Genomic DNA, 21,062 nt, shown 5'->3' on the forward strand with positions numbered 1-21,062 from the left:
CTCAGAAATTTAGATCTCCTTGACAATATATGAATAGAAGAATAGAATTGATCTTTTAAATTTAATCCATTAGGAGTTGAATTTTAAATTTTAAATTTTAAATTTAAGAGACAAAAATCAAACTAATATCAACTTTCAAAGCCAAGAAGTATATTTTAACCCTACATATATTTCACGAACCAGCTTCAACTGATTCAATTGCATGGGGACAAGGACAGACCCACTAGAACTAGTCACGCCAAGACATACATGCCCACATACAAGAAACAAACCCTTACAACAATGAAAAATACTAGTGATATTATAAATTTTATTACATAATGTTTACAAACTGAGGTGATAATAAATGTGATATAAAATTTTCAATAACATAATAAATGAAATGAATGTCTAAACTTCTTTAAAATTTGCTATTCCCTCCAAGCAACATCAATTTATCTATGACAGCAAAATCATAGTGATGTTCTATTCGAGTCATTCGACAATAATCACATCTCACTAAATTAATCTTACAAATGAAAGATACCAATACAATAATCCCTGCTGTTACAAAATTGAATTTACTTGTGTAGTTGTTCTTTTAAGTAGAATCTGATTTGGCAGTGCCCTCCTCAGTTGTTTCACCTGTATCATGCCCCTCTGTCGTCTCCACTTCTTCAGGCTTCACAGGTCCTGGACCAGCAGATACCTTTACCATTGATGGACGCAAGAGTCTATCACCAAGTTTGAACCCTTTGCGAAATTCTTGAATAATTATACCTTCTTCATATTCATTGGAATCCTCGCGCATAATTGCTTCATGCAGCTTTACATAAAAACAAATCGATATATAAAACTTTATCAGAAAAAACCATCCAAATGTTTATGTTCTAATAGAATGATGTAAATAATAACAAAGCTATTCTGTTTATTAGAATCATCATCTCTAAGTAATGTAAATGAAGTTTTTACAAGTTTCACCAACTTTATACCCACCAAAGTTAATATTCCATCAGGTATGTCAAGCTACAGTAAAAACTGAAAGCCTCACATGTGCACAAGCGCACACACCCAACACCTTGTGTGTGTTTTGTGTATACAAGATATATAACACTTAAACTCACCGAGCTGGCTCGAATCAATCAAGACCTGGTTTCGGTTAAAAGCGTATCCAGGTCTTCATCAAACCTGAAAAGACTTGACTAAGGGTTTGAAAAAGCTCAGCAAGTACACGATTACATTTCAAGCCAACTCGGTACCTTACCTGCATCAAGCTAATGATCAGATAGGACAACCATTATGCCAATTGATAAGTAGGGCTATGATTTTCACATATGATCTTTTTGATCATCAGGACATATCATGCTATCAGGAAGAATTTTACACTTCCTGGATATTGTAACAGAAGAGTTACTCCATTACTAGTATAATCTAACAAAAGGTATGATGCTTTGCCATTTGCTTTATGCAGCCATGTGATTCTGTTGCCTTCTCGTCAACACACACTCATGCCCCTATATCTTTTGTGTACATACAATCAAGACCTGGTTTCAGTTAAAAGGTATCCAGGTCTTCACAAAACCTGAAACAGTCAAAAGACTTGACTAAATATTTGCATTTCGAGCCAACTTGGTAGGCTTACCAGCGTCAAGCTAATGATCAGATAGGACAACCATTATGCCAATTGACAAATATGGCTTTCAGGTATGAACTTGTTATCAGGACACATCATGCTCATCAGGAAGAATCTCACACTTTCTGAATATTGCAAGGGCAAAGTGGCTCTAATAATAAAATATTCTAATGAAAATTATGACTAGTTGGTTTCTTTATCCAACAGTGCCATTATGTTGTCCTCTCCAATACCTACTCTTACTGCTAAAAATTCTCTATATTAGCTAAAGAAAGATACGAGTTACACAAGATATAATATAAAGGGGCCTATACACTACAGGTGAAAAGAGCCATTAACTCACCAATGGATCAAAGGGGTTTCCTACTGTCTCAACAGGAACAACACCAAGTGAGTTTAGTATCTCTATGAACTGCTTAGATATGCTTTGATAACTATTGTTGATCTTCTCTTCCCCCTCGGTCTCTACTTTAATCTGGGATTTAGCTCTCTCAAAGTTATCCAAAACGGGCAACAAACTTTCCACAACTTCCCCCTGAGCATTTGTTAACAGTGAAAGTCTGTCCCTCTCTGTCCTCTTCCGGAAATTATCAAAGTCTGCACTAATCCTAAGAATTCGCTCCTTCTCTGTCAACAGTTCTTCAGACAGAGAAGCTACTTTCCCCTCAAGACTAATTTTCTCCTCTTCAATGGATTTTAAAAAAGATTCTATTTCGGCAACCCCAGATTCATCATTGCTAGCTAAAGCTTCCTTGTACAACTGGAGTGAAGATACAATGGCTGAAGCAGGTACTTGCTCGGCACCATTAACATCATCATCACTTGAAACATCTTCAACGCCAGCAGCACCATCCACAATGTCCTGTTACATAAATCTATTAGCAAAGAAAATAAGGAAATTGGAATTAAACACATGAAATTTTCACACTGTCAAACATGCAGATGCATACTCATAAGTACATGGTCAAATCAAGTTAAAAAATAGAAAGTTACTAATAGATCCAAGTGTATGATTGGAAAGTTAAATTAACCCTAAGTTACCAAACAAACAATTTTAGATCAAAATATGACTTTGGTCCTTAACCTATGACTCAAATTCAAATTTCAATTTCATCCATGAACTATTAATTGCTTCAAATTAGTCCCTGAAGTTTTGATATGTAATTGTTACCTTGCTTCGCCATTACTATGAGCAATTGCAGATATAACAGACGTTTATTGTACACAACTGCACATCCTTATAATGTTGGCATAGCATGTTATACCATAAGCTTTTCAAAATCAAAATACATGAAGACACTTGAATTTAATATTTTAAAATATTAAAATATTCTTTTTAAATAAATAAAAAATTAAAAAGGAGTGTAGCCCAAGTACATAGGATGTATAGTACGGGTACCTCAACATCAATCACTAAAAGTACAATTATCAATCAAATCTAAAATGGACAAAATGGAAAGTAATCCTAATGATCACATCCACTCAAAAGACGGAAAAAAAAAAAAAAAAAAAAAAAAACAATTTCAGGTCTAAAATAGTCACATCTCTCAAAACTTCTAATATTCCTTTCCCTCCGAAGGCATTACATTAAACAAATAGTAATTCCCTTCCAATTTCTATATTCCGATGTTGACCAAAACGACCTTGTCAACATGCTAATAATTCAATAACGCTTTTAGGCATAATTGATAATTCACTTAATCCCAAAAAGACTAAGGACCATAGTCCACAACTCCCTAGCCATAGAGCAATGAATGAGTAAATAATCAACATTCTCCCAATCCCTATTACACATACAACATCAATCTATCACAATAATACTTTCTTTCTTTTTTCTCAAATTGTCAACTATCAAGATTTCCCTAATACTGCAGTCCACACACACACACACACACAAAAGGCGACTATAGTTGGGATTTTAGCCTTCTAGATACTCTTCCAAGGAAAAGTCACATCTTCAATGGAAACATTGTGGTGCCCCCACACCATTTACGACCTTAACCCTAGGTCACCCTAATGTGAGGCTAAGAAAAATTCAAGTTAGGGTTTCATTTAACATGAGTGATTATATATATATATATATATATTGCCTAGTAATTAGTTAGTTCTAACTAGGTTAATTTAAAAGCTTAGTTAATAAATGGAATGCTTGATAAGTTGATTTTATGGTATATATTTACTACATAACAAAGCACCATAGTAGCATTTGACCTCAAAACCCCCTTGTTTAGATGGCTTCAAACAAAGCTTCTCCTCCCTAATGCAATTCATTTTTAAAGCTAGTCGTTTACTAGTGCTTATGTTGTATGATAAGTAGATCCTTTCACTTGTAACAAAAAGTTAGTTAGTTGATAGATTGTTAGTGATAAGTGCAATAGTCTAATAGTTAGTTAGAGATGTTTGTTAGGCTTTGGCCAATCGCATGGCAGCCAAATGGTAGATTCTTGTAACTAACTTTCTAGTCAATCAGCAGCTGGCCTATGTATCTATAAATAAGCAAGGATGCCCTCATTGTAACTAGTTGAATTTGAATCCAAGAAATCTACCTATGAGGTATTATTTCGAGAGTGTGTCTCTTGAAGAGTTAGTTCATTCTTTTTTTTCTCTAAGCAACTCAGCTTTCTAAAACATCTTTTCTTAAGCAACTTAGCTTTCTAAAACATCTTTCCTTTTCACTATTTTTTCCTCCATCATAAATTGGTATCAGAGCTTGAGATCCTTAGGATTCAAGTTTGTTTGCAATTTGTTTCTTCATTTTCTATCATCAAGAACCTATCAAGATCCTATCTTGATTTCATTTTCTTATCCTCTACTGGTGAGCCTAAGAATTTTTGAAGATGGCACCAATAGCTTACAATAGAAGGAACAAGAAAGCTTCTGCTGCACATGAACCTGAGGTGCAGGTTCATCCCAGGCAATAGCTGCAACCGCACCTAGAAGGAGAACCCCAGGTGACATTGGAGCAAACTGTGGAGCTGCTAAGGGGGCAACTTGCTGCCTTGACTGAGAAGTGAGAAGAAACCAGCGTTATCATCCTAGAAATGATGATGAACCTGCTAAAGATGCTGAAACTGACAGTCACAGCAACTTTAGTAACCCAATTGGTCAGCCTAAAGGGGGTATCCCAAGGCAAGTGCCCAGTCCTCCAAGAGGATAACTAAAATGGGAATCAAACGTCAAGATAGAGTTACCTAAGTTCTATGGTAGCTCGAATCATGAAGAATTCATGGATTGGCTTAACCAAGTGGAAGGAATCTTTGATTTCCATGAGGTACCAAATTCCAAAAAGGTAAAATTGATCTCTATCAAGCTGAGAGGGAGAGCTTCAGCCTGGTGGGAACAACTCCAAGTTCAAAGAGTTAGGAGGGGTAAAAGAAAGATCCAAGATTGGTGCAAGATGAAGTAGAAATGAGAAACCAGTTTCTGCCTTTCAATCATATGCAGTCCTTGTACAAATAACTGCATAATTTGAAGCAACATGGCAGTGTGGAAGAGCATACAGAGGCATTTTATCAACTGGTAGCTCAAGTAGACCTAAATGAGAGTGAAAAGCAGATGGTTGCAAGGTTCTTGAGTGGTCTTAAACCACCAATTCAAGATGCCTTATCTATGCACCAACTGTGGTCTATTTTTGAAGCTTACAATAGAGTCTTGATATTTAAGAAGCAACTTGCAAGAAAAACTTTTGTGCAGTTCCATGCTTATGGTGGTAGTAGAAGTACCCATCAAGGAAGGCCAACCTACTAGCAATGCACAGCCTTTCAAGATTTACAGTGCAGGCTTGCCTTCAACTTCTGGTACAGTCAAACCAGTCCCTAAAGCAGCACAAAGCTTTACATTTAAGTGCTACAAATGTGGAGAAGCTAGGCACAAGGCCACAGATTGCAAGAAAAGGGGAGTTAATAGAGGACAATAGAGGAAGGGAATATATTCAAGAACCCGTATATGATCAATACGTGGAAGAAGAAGATTTATCATTAGTAACAAACGTCTTGCAAGTTCCAAAGAAAGAAATGGAGAATGACACGTGGCTTAGAAGAAGTAGTTACGAGAATATGGTGTCACAAAAAGTTTTTAACAATCTTGAATTGAAGAATCAAGACCAACCCCAACCACAAAAGCTATCTTGCTTCAAGAAAGGAAGTGAAGTTAGAGATTCTAGAAAGTGCTTAGTGTTCTTAATTAATGACTTTCAAGATTATGTTCTTTGTGATGTGACAACCATGGATGTTTGCCATCTCTTACTTGGGTGTGAAAGATTATGTCCATATCAAACCATTTCAAGTGGAAGAAGCAACACATCCAGCCTATACAAGAAAGGAAATCGTTACACATTGCAGCCAAAGAAGGGGAAAGCTAGTCCCAAGCCAATGGTCAAAATGAAGAAGGTTGGATGCAAGAGCATCTACATGGCTGCTTACACTTGCAACCTTGACACAAAGCAGCAACAAACCTTAATCTCTAGCATGATGCAGCAGCTCAATACAGCAATTAATGAGAATGCAGATCAATGGAACTACTAGATCATATGCATATCTCCAACAGTTTCAATGTGCATCATTTGATACCCTGTCATGCACCAGATCATCTTACAACTAGCCACACTTGAAAACAAGTGTGTTCCAAAGAGGGACAGTCCTAATACAGTTCATTTTCAAAGCTAGTCGTTTACTAGTGCTTATGTTGTATGATAAGTAGATCCTTTCACTCGTAACAAAAAGTTAGTTAATTGATAGATTGTTAGTGATAAGTGCAACAGCCTATTAGTCAATTAGAGATGTTTGTTAGGCTTTGGCCAATCACATGGAAGCCACATGGTAGTTTCTTGTAACTAACTTTCTAGCCAATTAGCAGCTTGCCTATGTATCTATAAATAAACAAGGCTGCCCTCATTGTAACTAGTTGAATTTGAATTCAAGAAATCTACCTATGAGGTATTATTCCAAGAGTGTGTCTCTTGAAGAGCTAGTTCATTCTTTCTTTTCTCTAAACAACTTAGCTATCTAAAACATCTTTCGTTTTCACCATGTTTTCCTCCATCACTCGCCACGTCCCCTCATTGGAGTAGAGTAATTAAATCCAACAAGGACGATAAAGACTCTAACTTCCAATCATGCATGTTTCTGAAAAAGGCTCTAACTCCCAATCATTTCTACAATATTGCATAAGATCTACTACTGAGGCTTCCTTAGCAAATGTAAGACATAACAAGTCCACAAAGGCCTACTTCAATGGAAGATCATCACACCATAAACCCAAAATTTAACATTTGTTCCATCTCCCACCTTAAACTAAAGGTAACGTGAAAAAATTTTTGCATCCCGTCTTATATATTTCCAAAGTCTAATGCCATAAGGCCCCTTAAAAGAAGAAACTAGAAACAAAGTCACAAAGTCACAAAAGTGTCGTGTATATAATCTAATTTCTAGAAATCAGTATGTGTCTAACTCGTCATGTTGACATTATAAGGACATCCCAAGTCATACCCAGTGTCTAAAACTCTCACTTTTGCAGGGCCTAAGAGAGGTGACTAGTAGACAACCTTACCCCCAATTTTTTTGGAGAGGTTGATTCCAGAACTCAGACATGCAACCTATCACTTTTGGTGAAAGACACTTGCTATTGCACTAAAGCCCAACCTTTATTATAAGGAGATTCATATTGAAAAAAAAAATGCCACATCAGCAATTGTTATTCACATAATGATGATAAGCCAAGGTAAGAGTCACATTAAGGAACTTTTATAACCTCGAAGGACTAATTTGAAACAGTCAATAGTTCAAAGATAAATTTGACCCAATCTATAACAAATAATTAGGGTCCAAAATCAAATTTTGACCATCATTTTATATTTACCAATTTACCTAACACTTACAATAGTAATGGTCAGGGGCATGCTAATCACTTGGCTGACTTTACCTTCAAGTAACAATGTTAAATACTTAAACTCTTGTGAGAAAATAGTTGATAGATTAAAGCAATAGAACATACCAACATGTTGATTGGGCATTGGAAAAATGTAGCAAAGCTATTGGGGAAATGTATTTGTACTGCAATAGTCTAAATAAGTAACAAAAAAGAATAGTATCTCATGGCCAAAAAAAGTACCCAGGAAAGTAGAATATTTGATGGTACAACCATTGTGTGCTTGAAGAAATGTATCCTCATTGGAAGCCTAAGATTAAAGCAAAGCCCATGAATAAGTTTCCATTATAAATAATTAAGTTATTAGTACTTTATTTTATGTTTTATTTGGTTCTTTCTAGAGTCAATGATTTTTTCATAATTCTGAAATTATTGGTTTTGGGTCATAGCTATGGCCCTTGGGTTTCATTTTATTAATACATGTCTTATTTAGTTATGGACTTTTCCGTGTGTGTGTGTTTTTTTTAATATTAGTAATAAGATTTATTGATATCAAAAAAGGGAAACCCTCATACACACAGGAAGTGTACAGGGGGTCAACAACAACAAATCAAGTAAAAAAAATTACATAAATCAAGAAAATAAGAGAATGATTGGTTTTGCAAAGCAGACAACCAATCCACTAAGTTTCTAAAGAAAAATAACTTGAGATCTGATATGGACCTCTCATTATCTTTAAAGCACCTACTATTTTTTTCCCTCTAAAGACACCACATTAAACAATGGGGAAAATTTGTCCATATATGACAATTTCGATGACAACCAAACCGACTTTGCTAGCAAGCTAGGAGCCCCACAACTGACTTTGGCATAACCCAACTTACTCCAAATAAACCCAAAATCATAGATCACAAATCCATAGCAACCGGATAATGAAGGAAAAGATAGTCACCAATTCACCATTACACTTGTACATATTACATCAATCCAATATCTAAACATTCCTTATTCTTAAATTGTCGATTGTCAAACATTTCCCGAGAGCAACAATGCAAACAAAGAAAGCTACTCAAAAAGGTATATTCTGCTACTAGGAGACAATAATAAGCACTAACCATGAACCCCTAGTTCTATCTAGTTTCCAACTCATTTTATCCTCCCCAATCTCCCTTACATCCCCCTTACAGAAGAGCCATAAATGGTATCCATGAAGCTCAAAAAAGCCTCCAATTCCCAATCATGGACAATTCTAAAGAAACTTACATCCCAATGAAGAACTCCATTATTGAACCCCATAAGCTCAGCCACACTTGCCTCCTTATCTTGAAAAATTCTAAATAATTCAGGGTAGCTTATAGCAAGAGGTGTCTCCCTATACCATCAGTCTCGCCAAAACTTCAACCTCGACCCACACCAATTTCATACAAAATATAACGAGACAAAGAAAGTCATCCCCAGCTAATATTTTTCCATCAACACCATAGGGACCAAAAATTGAACCGATACACCAGCCATCCCATACACATTCATATTTCACCTCTATCACTTGCTGCCAAAGAGCATCCTTTTCAAGCCCAAATCTTCACAACCACTTCCCGAGCAAAGCTTCATTAAAAAAGTCTCAAATTCTTTATCCCTAAACCATTTGAAGAAAGAGGAGTACAAACAGTGGCCCATTTTAATTAGGTGAAATTTGGGTTCATCCCCTAGGCCACCCCATAAGAAATTCCATTGAATTTTTGCAACACAATTAGCCACGAAAGCAGGGATAGTAAATAAAGAGAGAAAATAAGTAGGTAAATTTGATAGAGTACTTTTAATTAAAGTGACTCTACCTCCCTTGAATAAGTACAAACGTTTCCATCCCACTAATCTATTTTCCACATTCTCTAGAATCAGGTTCCATATTGTCTTAGCACCCAAAAACGACCCAAATATTTCATTGGAAGAGTACCTTGCTTACAATCGAGGACATTCAACAATAACTCAATATTATGAACCATTCCTACAGGTACCAACTCTAACTTACCCAAATTTATTTTTAGACTAGAAACAACCTCAAACCAAATAAGCACCATACAGAAAATCAAATTCTGATCAAGGTTGGCATCACAAAAAATTAGTGTCATTAGGAAAGAGGAGATGAGACACCACCAAAGATCTTCCCTCTAAATCACCCACATGAAAACTTGACATGCCACCCTCATGGAGGGCTTTATCCAACATTCTTCCAAAAGCTTCCATGACCAAGACAAATAACAAAGGAGACAAAGAATTCCCTTGTCTCAAACCTCTGTAGCTCTCAAAAAAAAAACCACAGGGAGAACCATTAATAAGAATAGAAAAGCGTACAGTAGACAGACAAAACAAAATCCACCTCCTCCACTTATCAAAAAAACCACTATACTCTAGCAAATTCATAAGAAAGCCCTAATTCACATGATCAAAAGTCTTCTCAACATCTAGCTTCCAAAGTAATCCTGGCACACTAGTCTTCAATCTATTGTCAAGACATTCATTAGCTATAAGGACTAGGTCAAGAATCTGCCTGTTCAGAACAAAAGCATTCTGTGAAGCTGAATTACATCTCCCATGACCGTGCATAGTTGAGTGGCTAAAGCTTTAGCAATAATTTTATAAACCCCCACCCCCCCCCCCCCCCAAAAAAAAAAAACAAGACTAATAGGGCGAAAGTCCCTAACTCCTACTGCTGCGGTTTTTTTTGGGATGAGAGTAATAAAGGTTGCATTCAAGCTTTTCTCAAACTAACCTTTAGCAATAAAATGATGAAACACAGCCATAAAATCTAGTTTGAGAATCTCCGAGCAAGATTGGAAAAATACCATGGGAAAATCATCTGGCCCAGGCGATTTATCACCATTGAAATCCTTGATGACTTCAAATATCTCTATCTCCTCAGAAGTTCTCCAACCAATCCACTTTATCTCCGAATATTGCTGGAAATTCCAACACATCTGGAAATGTTCTATCAAGTTGCTGCTCAGAATATAAAATCATGAAAATTTGAGTAATACAATCTGCAATCATATCCTGATTGGAAGACAAACTCCCATTAACCATAAGATTCTCAATACCATTATTTCTTCTATTAAAATTGGTCATCCTGTGAAAAAATCTTGTATTGGAATCCCCCTTCTCAAGTGCAACATCCTAGACTTTTGTCTCCAACTAATCTCTTCTAATAAAATGAACTTCTCAATTTCTGTACAAAGATATACCTGTTGTAATTTTTCCTCAGCTGTTAGAGGGTGAGACTCTCTCTAACATCTAAAGCATTCAAATGACTCCATAACTGCTGCTTGTTAATAGTGACATTGCCAAACTCCATTTAATTCCACTTTTCTAAATTCAATTTCAAAGCTGCCAACTTCTTAGCCAATATATATAGCTATGAGTTCCCTGAAACAGATAAGATGCCCACTAGACCTTCACTTTGTCTACAAACAGATAAGATACCCACTAGACCTTCACTTTGTCTACAACCCTCTCTGCCCTCAACCACATATTTTCAAAACGAAAAGGAATTCGCCCTCTCCGTTGGCTCCCACCCTCCAACAAAATTGGAAAGTGATCCGATAGAACTCTAGACAACCTTTTTTGGGAGAAATGAGTGAAATGATTGGCCAAAAATGGAGAATAAAGAAACCAACCTATTCTAAATGCAAAGGAGGAATTAGATCAGGTGTGAAGGCCCCCTTCAGTAGGGATATTTATCAACCTGTGAAGAGAGATGAAATCAGAAAATCCATGCATAGCCTGAGTATAACTTACAACCCCTAATCTCTCTGATGGAAAACAAATTACACTAAAGTCGCATCCCAAACACCATGGCACATCCCACCAACTGTTTAAGTCCAGCTAGTTCCTCCCACATTTTTTGACGCTTCCTATTCAAATTTGGACAGAAGAAACTTGTGAAAGCCCACTCAAATTGATCACCAACATATTTAAACCTACAAGAGACCGAATAATATCCCACCGCTTCCTCCACCTTTTCCACAGCCCTTCAATCCCACATAAGCAAATACTGCCAGAAGCACCTTTAGAACCCGAATACAGCCAATCTATATAAGGACAACTCCAAGTACTTCGAAAAATTCCTCCAGTAATCCACTCCAGCTTAGTCTCCTGCAAACAAACAATGTCATCCCTCCAAGTACGCAACGAATTACGTATCTGAATCCGCCTATCCAACTCGTTCAACCCTCTAACATTCCAAGGTAACAGGTTCAAATTCATTGAGAAACAAGCAAAGCCATCCCTACTATTTCCACCACGCCTTGCTAAGGTGAAGTCATAATTAATAGAGCTAAATAGACCCCTCAGCTCTCTTATACTTTTCAGTCCGAACTCTTTAAATTTCTAGCGCTCTTTTCCTTAGCAGCCCTCTGGTGTAACTCAACTTCAATAGCCAACATAAAATCGGTTGCTTGCTCTTCCAAACCCTTTAGAGATGTCCACAAAAAATTATCCAACTCATTGAATCTATTATGGAACCACTCGGAGTAAACTTCTTGCCTTGTCGATCTCTCCACACTCACTTCTTCCTGTCTTTCCATGGCACCCAAGGGCATAGAGAAAGCCAGTGGTTCAACAAATAGAGGCAATAAACAATCCTCATTTGATTGATTAGCATCCTCCGAATAAGTATCTAAAACCTGATCCTCCATAACTACTTCAAAGTCTAGTTCTGACAAAACTGGGTTGGGATTTGATAAAAGTGATAATTCTTTTTCAAGATAATTCTACCTATTCCTTGAATACTGGACCTCATTTTTTACAACAATCTACGAAAGCTTCTAATTCAAAAGTAAAAGATTCCAAGGTTGAAAAACATGTCAAGATGATTTCTAGATCTAAATTTGTCATTTCATCAAATCCTAAGAAGAAAGAAAAATCTAAGTGTCCTCATTTTTGTCACCACTGCGGTGCTTCTGGACATACTCATCCAAACTATTTCAAGTTTCATGTTGAGACCCAAGGAGCTATGAAAGAAAAAGTCACCACTGTGAAATCTCAAAATCCCATGCCTCTTCTTGGTGAACTTTTTAAGGCATTGAACCTAATTGTAAAAATTCAAGGGTTTGAAAGTGCCTATCATAGGTCTAAACCGAAATTTAGGACTAGACCTATTTCTACTCCATCCAAAATTTGGGCGGAGAAAACTTCTGCTGTTTGAGGTTTCTTCTCTTTGGTCTATGTGCTTTAATTCCTTATATTTGATCAGACCATCTTCTTTGTAGTTTTCTAGCTTTTAGGTTGCATTGCATTTTACATTCTTTTTTTCTTTTTCTTTTTTTGGTTTTGTTTTGCTTGTTGCTTGTTGCTTATTTTCTTAAAAAGAAAAATAACAAAATATTTATGAGTATGTACTAGGATGTACTCATGGGTTAGTTAAGAAATTGATATTTTTTACTTGTGTACCCTTTGGTTGAGCACTTTATATGCACTCACAAAGTCAGCTAACCAAGTGTTAAATTTTGTGTGATTCATGACTAAAACTTTGTGATTAAATTATGTGAGTCAATTATCACTCTTTTTGATGGAAAAGACTAAAAAAAAGTTGAAAAAAATACATAAATGACTATCTCAACACTTGTGTCCGCCAATCACATTACCCTAGTGCTAAAAAGACCCTAGTGCTAAAAAGAAAAACCCGTGAAAATAAGGGATGCACAACACTTTAGAAAAAGTAAAAAGTAAATTGTAAAATAAAAATTGTATGGGCTTGAATAAAACTTTTCTTACGAATATGTATGCCCTTGACTGTGCTTGTAGCAAAAAGTTCAAGTTTTTATGCACGTCTTTGATTGCAAGCGGTCATTAAGGAGATATGGGAGTCATAGGATATACCTTGAAGGTGATGGTCTCCATCAAATCGTTATGATATTATTCATTTGATTATATTGTAGTTTTGCAATCATTTATCTCACAATCGTTAACACTAGTACACAAAATAGTTTCACACACAACATGCATATACTTTGCTAAACTGGCTAAACTAGGTACTCAACTTGATCAAACTTTTGATTAATTAATCATTGAGTTCTATACTTTTTAGGAGATGCTAGTTGTCTTCTTTTGTGTGAGTGAGTAGTGAAAATAAATTTTCTTTTAAATTGACTTTAAGAACGCTTTTGTGCATAGTTGGCATAACATGTTCATTTTCTGCAGTTTGTCTGCAATTTTTCATGTTTTTCCTATGCATTTCTACTCATTTTTCATGAAAACTATCTTCAAAATTCATTTTCTAGACTCTGTGTCTTCGGCACCTACCTTAATCGATCAAAATTTTTCGATTGCAGGCTCGACAGCTTTGATTGATTGAAAATTTCCCAAAACCCCCATCCCGAGGTTCTGCCTTTTCAACACCTAGCTCGACTGATCAAGACTTGAGATATAAACATCCCAAGTCAGACATTGGGTCATTTTTCACACTCTCTTCTCACTTCACTTTGATTCCTCTCTCATTTCTCTTGACACCTACCTCCACAAACCAACAAAAATCAGTTTTCTAGTCAAGATTCTTCAAGGTTTTGTCGTCTACTGCATGGTAAATCATTCTAAACACTCTTTTTCCATTTCTTTCATGCATTTCATGTAATAACCTATGAAGCACGGGTGCGTTTCGGGACTCGGGTGCGGGTGCGGGTGCGGGTGCAGGACTCGGCAATTTTTGAAAAAGTAGAGTGCGGGTGTGCCAAGACTCGGCGATTAAAAAATTATTAAAAATATTTTTATTTATATTTTCTATATATTTTTACTATTAAAATATTTATAAAAAACACATTGTTATGCCTTGATTCACAAAACAAAGAAAGAAGAAGACAAGAAACACATTATAATGCCTCTAAGGTCAGAATTTCGGCTGTTCCGGCGAGTTTCAAGGCCGATATCGGCCTGTTTCGGCCGTTTCCGGCATATTTCGGCCGTATCGGCCGTATCGATCGCCGGCCGATACGATCCGATACGGCTGATATTTGACCGATTCTGGCCGAATCGAGCCTCGTCGACGCGAATCGAGCCTCGTTGCTCAAATCCGAGAAAAAAAAAAAAAAAATCAGACAACCGCGAGTCGCCGCGTCCCGCGTCAGGCTGCGTCGGACTCGGGGGACTCGGGTGCGGCACCCTCCCAGCCGCGTCCGTGCTTTCTAGGTAATAACTAGGGATTAGAGGTTTGAATGTTCTTGAGAAAATATTTGGGGATTTTGTTTGAGTATTGTGAATTAATGTAATTAAATGTATACGCATACTTGTTTAAGTGTTTTTTATGCTTTTAAGTATACTTGTTTAAGCGTTTTTATGCTTTTAAGTAAGAATATATAGTGTTCTTTGATAGTTGTTCATATTCTAGGGTTTCAAATTGGGGATTTTTCAAAATTGCCTATATGAACACATGGACTTTATGACTTTTACTATATGTACCATATAATTGTTCTTAAAATGGTTCATGCATCATCTACACTTCATGAGTAAAAGCATTCATGCATACATGCATTTTTCCATTTTGAACCATATGACTCATTGTGTTTATTTGTCTTTTTTTTCTTGTGACATGTTCATTCTAGTCTTACGGCTCCTAGAAGAAAAACCACTCATGGTCACACTGGTGATTCAGCTATACCTGGAAACACATATGACTCCATTAGGGCATAGATCATGAGAAAAACTATGTGAACATTCAGTCTCAAAGAAAAATCTTTTGTGAAAGACCTATCATGCTTGATCAGTTGAGACACCTTATCATTCCACATATTTTCGAACAACAACGATGGTTGAATTTGTATTCTATTTTTCCTCCTGCTCCTACTATTCTTATTCCTGAATTCTATGCAAATATGCTTGGTTGCAACTTTTTAGAGCAACATTTCCGTGTCTCCATACGTGGAAATACTTTCTATATTGATGTTGACATAATTGCTAATGCTTTAGAGATTCCTCATGTTACTAAACCAGATTATACTTTTGAGAATGACCCTGACAAGGATGTAGTTCTCAGTCAGTTTTGTGGCCATAACTGCCCTTGCGGTAATCATGCCAATGCCAAAACCATGGGCTTTACTGATGAAGTATGTCTCCTCAACAAAATCATGGGTGCAGATCGTTATCCTCTTTCACACAGTAACACAATTATCTTAGAGCGAGCCTTCTTTCTTTATGCCCTTCTTACTGATGTGCCTCCTGATCTTCCTTCTGTGTTATTATTCTCATAACTACTGTCATGATTTATATCTTCTTGTCACAATTACCTTAGAGCGAGCTTTCTTTCGAAGCTACGTGTGGTCATGACCAGTAAGTACTACATGAGGTAGCAGTAAATTTAGGGTTAAGTCTACTATACAAACTTTGATTCTATTAGTGAAATGTTGCCTTGAGAATTGTTTAGGTTAAATCCCCCCTAGATTTTTCACTATGAAACCACAGTTTCATAAGTTTTCTTGGGTCATCATTCTTGGTGTTCATGTGATCTATGCTTGTTTGATGTTTCAATCATTTTAATCAAGAACATAATTAAATAATTAATTATTTGGTTAAAAGTTGATTAATTTGGTGATAACTAGGGTCCACAACCCTAACAATTAGTAATCCTAGCAATAGGTTATTTTGAGTCCTAGTCCTTCTAGGAAAGGATATAACAACAACCTATATAAAGGCTTTCTTATTTTAAGCTTTGAGATTGTGATTGCCTTCTAACTAAGTAAGTTTGATTACTTAGGAAAACCTGGGTGTGATTGCCTAATGTTTTATCTATCTTATTTCTTGTTCAATTCCCTGTTTTAACACCAATGACCAAAAAACCATCAACATATTCAAGAATCGGTCTTTTTTTTTTTTTTAAGTAATAAGTTTTATTGATATCAAAAAGGAACACCCTATTACACAGGGAGTGTACAAGGGGTCAAGAAATCAAATACAAAAATTGCAAGAGTCTAGGAAATCAATAAAAGAAGGGAATGATTGTTTTTGCAAAGCAGACAACCAATCCACTAAAGTTCTAAAAAAGAATATCTTGAGGTCCGGAATAGATTGCTCAATATCTTCAAAACATCTACTATTTCTCTCCCTCCAAAGACACCACATTAAGCAATAAGGAACGATGGACCAAATATAGATCCATAGCAATAGGACAATGAAGAAAGAGATGGTCAACCAATTCACCATTTCTCTTGCACATGTAGCACCAATCCAAAATCCACACTTTCCTTTTTTGTAAATTATCAAAGAAAGCTATTCTAGAGGGAATCTTCTGCTTCCAAATACTTTTCCAAGGGAAACCATAGATAGTATTGCCAACTAAGATTCTATAATAATCATTAACCATGAACCCCTTGAATATGAACAAATTCTTAAAGATCCGACATCAAGATTGCTATCAAAGCCCATTCAAGCTTCCAATCTGCATCACCCAAAACACCATGTCCTTTCTCTACTAAATAGGCATCAAATAACTCATCAAACCACCCTTTAATTCCTAAACACAACCACTATCCATAATTTTCTAGCAAATGTTTTGCTTCAAAAATCAATATTGTTGCCTTGTTTATCCCCATCTTATCAAACGGTAGTCAATTTTGAGCCCTAACCTTTCTTCCAAAGAGAATTAAAAAACTATGAGAAGAATTTAACATCAGGTTGACTTTTTGAATGAAGGAAAGCATCAAGCATGCCATACCCCCCACCTCTAATATTTCAATACTCCAAAATATTACAAGTGGGAGGAATGACTGAACCCACAAACCAATGAAACTGAGAACCCAATGGAGATGAGGTTCATTTATGGCTAAACCCACCTGACGCAGTGCTTGCAATTCCCTATCCCCCATCTAGGTCCCTCAAACATCTCAGTGGATAAGTGCTGCTATGGTTATGCCCAAGAAGGGTCTTCCACAAACTGGTCAACCCCTTCCCCTTTTTTCAAGTATGGAAAAGGAAAAAAAATAAAATAAAAATAGAAAGTTCTCCAGCATTTGACAGCAGACTTTGTTTGAAGTTCCTTGAGCGATATATCCAATTTTCAACTGACAAAATACACACGCAAAACAAAAATGCAGAGAGAGAGAGAGTGAGAGCGAGAGCGAGAGCTTCATATGTGTCCCTTTCAATCAGATGAAATGGGAATATGAAGATTTTAAGAGTTAAAAACTCCATGCTGATAACACCCCATATGGTTTTGCAAAATTTAGGACAAGTTCATTGTAGCATTACCACATTCCGAACTGCATATTGCAAGAACCTAGTAGATAGTTGTATCACACCCAACTTATGTCTAAAGCCTATGTATTCAAATCTACACTATTGATTTCCATTCTCCAGAGACATAGTAAGGAAAATATTATCAATAGAAAATTCTATTAGCCTCTACTTCACATTCAACAGCCTAATCTAATAAATCAAACGATAGATGATACCATACAATTTCTGGCCACCAAATACAAATAATGCAATCAAGTTAACACGCCCCTAACCCAAGTTCTACGAATACAAAAATTTATTTTTCTTTTAAATCTTCTAACACTTACTCAGAAAACCACAATGAATGAATGAATTAGCAACAGTACAAAAAAATTTACTTTCTTTTAAATCTTCTAACACTTACTCAGCAAACCACAATGAATGAATTAATAACAGTACAAAAATTTTACTTTCTTTCAAATCTTCTAACACTTACTCAGCAAACCACAATGAATTAACAACAGTACAGAAATTTTACTTTCTTTTCAATCCTCTAACACTTACTCAGCAAACCACAATGAATGAATTAACAACAGTGGAAATGGAATACCTGGACTTGTTGCTGTTGCTGCTGAGGTTCTTGAACCTCTTCTTGGGTCTGGGTCTCAGTGGTGTCAGTTTCACCGGAGGAAGAAAAAGGAACGAACTTGACGAAGCGTAGGGAGGAGGGTAGGTGGGAGAACCGGAGAGAAGTTAAAGGAGAAGGTCTGGGGGTACTGTGTCTGAAAGACACGCAAAAGGGATTTTGGGATTTTGCGGATATGGAACAAGTGCGTGGCGTGAAGTGTGCTTGGATTATGGTTGGAGTTTTGAGTACAGTAGCCATTGCTGAATAGCTCAGAGAGAGAGAGAGAGAGAGAGAGAGAGAGATAAGGAAAACACAAAACAGACAGACAGACAGCGCCTATGCTTTTGATATGAGTGGAGGAAGGAAACCTCGGAAACTTCAAGAGTTCGGTAGTTGATAACAAGTGGGTCGGACTTAAGGTTGGACTCGACCCAGAAACAAACCCATCTGTTTTCTGTTTTTTTTCCTATTTTCTTTTTCTTTTCTTTCCTTTTCTTCGATATTGAAAAAGACTTTTTTTTTTTTTACGGCGCGAGTCGACGCTGCCACGTGGCAGGACGCGGCCCGACGCTGCACGGACTCGCGGTCAGCGGCGTCCCTGCCGCGTCGCCGCGTCCAGCCGATTCCGACTCCGGTGCGGCTCCTCTGGAGCCGCGTCAGTGCTTCACAACCAAAAAGATGCCTTTGTTTGGACCAAGGATGCTGAGGAGACCTTTCATCAATTGAAGCAAGCCATGTCACAGCCACCAATTTTGGCACTACCTGATTTCTCCAAGTTGTTCATTGTAGAAGCTGATGCCTTTGGCAACGGAATGAGGGCGGTTCTTATGCAAGAGTCACAACCTATGGCTTTCTATAGTCAAGCATTCTTTAGGTGGGCACTGGGATGATACACTTATGAGAAAGAGCTAATGGCCATTGTCCATGCTATCAATAAATGATGCAATTATTTGCTTGGAAGGAAGTTTCAGATCCGCACCAATCACCGCGGCCTCAAATATGTATATTGGAGCAATGAATCACCACCATGGACCAACAATGGTGGATGGTTAAGCTCATGCGGTTTCACTATGAAATTGACTACTTCCTCGGCAAAGAAAACAAAGCATTTGATGCCCTCTCACGGCTGCAACGAGAAGTGTCTACCATTTCTTGTCCAACACTGACTTGGTTGGAAGCAATTCGTATCGAGGCTAGAAATCATCCCACCTTAGAATCCATTAAGAAGGCACTTCTTCAAGGGGACATGTGTTATAAAGATTACAAGATCATGGATGAGCTGCTTTGGCATAAGTGATGATTGCTGCTTCCCTCTAGTTCATAGTACAAAGAAACTATTATTAGGGAGTTCCATGACTCACCCGTAGGTGGCCACTCTGGGATACTCTGCACCTTTAAACACCTTGCTGCCAATTTCTTTTGGTTGGGGATGAAGAAGGATGTGCAGTATTTCATTCAACAATGCGATATATGCCAACGTAATAAATCTGACTCCATGACTCCAGCAGGTGTGCTACAACCACTGCCACTTCCAAAGTGTGTATAGGAAGACATTTCAATGGATTTCATCGAAGGACTACCGACTTCCTGTGGTTTTTCAGTGATCATGGTGGTCATAGATCGCGTTTCCAAATGTGGCCACTTTGTTGCTCTCAAGCATCCGTATTCTGCCAAAACCGTTGCCGAGTTATTTGTCAAAGAAATCATACATCTTCATGACATGCCTCATTCCATTGTCTTAAACCGCGATCCCATATTTACTAGTCAATTTTGGGCCAAGTACTTTCACCTTCAAGGGTCGGACCTGCGAATGAGTTCTTCATATTACCAACAAATGGATGGGCAAACTGAAGTCCTTAACCATTGTTTGGAGGCATATTTACGCTGCTATACAAGTTCTCGGCAAAAATAGTGGCGTCGCTGGTTTCCTTGGGCTGAGTATTGGTACTACACCTCTTATCAAACTGCCATACTAATGACGCCATTCGAAGTAGTTTATGGCCAGCCACCCTCGACAGTACATAGTTACAAAGTTGGCTCCACAGCGATTGCCCAGATTGAGACTACTTTATGCGAGAGAGATGACTTGATGCGGCTTTTGAAGGAGAACTTGCAAACAGCCCAGAATTGAATGAAGATTAATGTTGATCATCACCGCCAATAAGTGGTATTTGAACCAAGTGGTTTCGTCATCCTTCGGCTTCAACTATTTTGGCAACTATATATTCGAACTAGGGGCAATATGAAGCTTTCTCCACGCTTCTATGGTCCCTACAAAGTGTTGGAGCGAGTGGGAAAGGTGGCTTATCATCTCAACTTGCCATCTCATTCTTGTTTGCACCTAGTTATTCATGTGTCTCAATTGAAGAAATAGCTTGGTTAAGCAAATCATGCAATTAAACTGAATTGTTTATTTTTGTTGGACTCACAATGGTCAACATGTCTTATAAGAGGCCTTAGTTCACTGGACTGGTGTTAGCGAAGATGACTCTACTTGGGAACCATACAAGGAATTACAACGAAGATTCTCTCACCTGAATCTTGAGGAAAAGATTCGTCTTCAAGGGGAGGGGAATGTTATGTGTGAAGAAAGGAGGACAAGATTTGGTATTTGTGGATAGCTATTGTCGTGGGTGGATAGTTATTGCATTTGAAATTCGTATTTGGATTACTATGGAGTTGCTACTGCATTCGTATTTGAATTATGGTTATTTAGATAAAGTTATATTTGGATTGGTATTTGTATTTGAGTTTCTAAGAAGT

At 37.2% G+C, this 21,062-nt stretch overlaps 1 protein-coding gene across 2 annotated transcripts; it reads right to left on the bottom strand.

Annotated features, from left to right (window-relative positions):
• Nucleotides 1–274: 274 nt before the first annotated feature.
• On the bottom strand, nt 275–18,669 carry LOC111996184 (uncharacterized). Of its 2 annotated transcripts, XM_065773777.1 has the most exons (4): nt 18,282–18,669; nt 1,956–2,474; nt 1,104–1,243; nt 691–805 (listed from the first exon to the last, which is right to left on the bottom strand). In XM_065773777.1, exons 1-3 carry the CDS (start codon nt 18,555–18,557, stop codon nt 1,139–1,141), a joined length of 900 nt encoding a protein of 299 aa, XP_065629849.1. In that variant the 5' UTR covers nt 18,558–18,669; the 3' UTR covers nt 691–805; nt 1,104–1,138. The 2 variants fall into 2 exon arrangements, with proteins under 2 accessions (XP_023883907.1, XP_065629849.1); XM_024028139.2 differs by lacking the exon at nt 1,104–1,243 and having other exon boundaries at nt 275–805; nt 18,282–18,664.
• Between the last annotated feature and the right edge of the window lie 2,393 nt (nt 18,670–21,062).

The sequence above is a fragment of the Quercus suber genome, unplaced genomic scaffold (genome assembly GCF_002906115.3).
Source record: "Quercus suber isolate HL8 unplaced genomic scaffold, Cork oak 2.0 scaffold_80, whole genome shotgun sequence".
NCBI lineage: Eukaryota > Viridiplantae > Streptophyta > Magnoliopsida > Fagales > Fagaceae > Quercus > Quercus suber.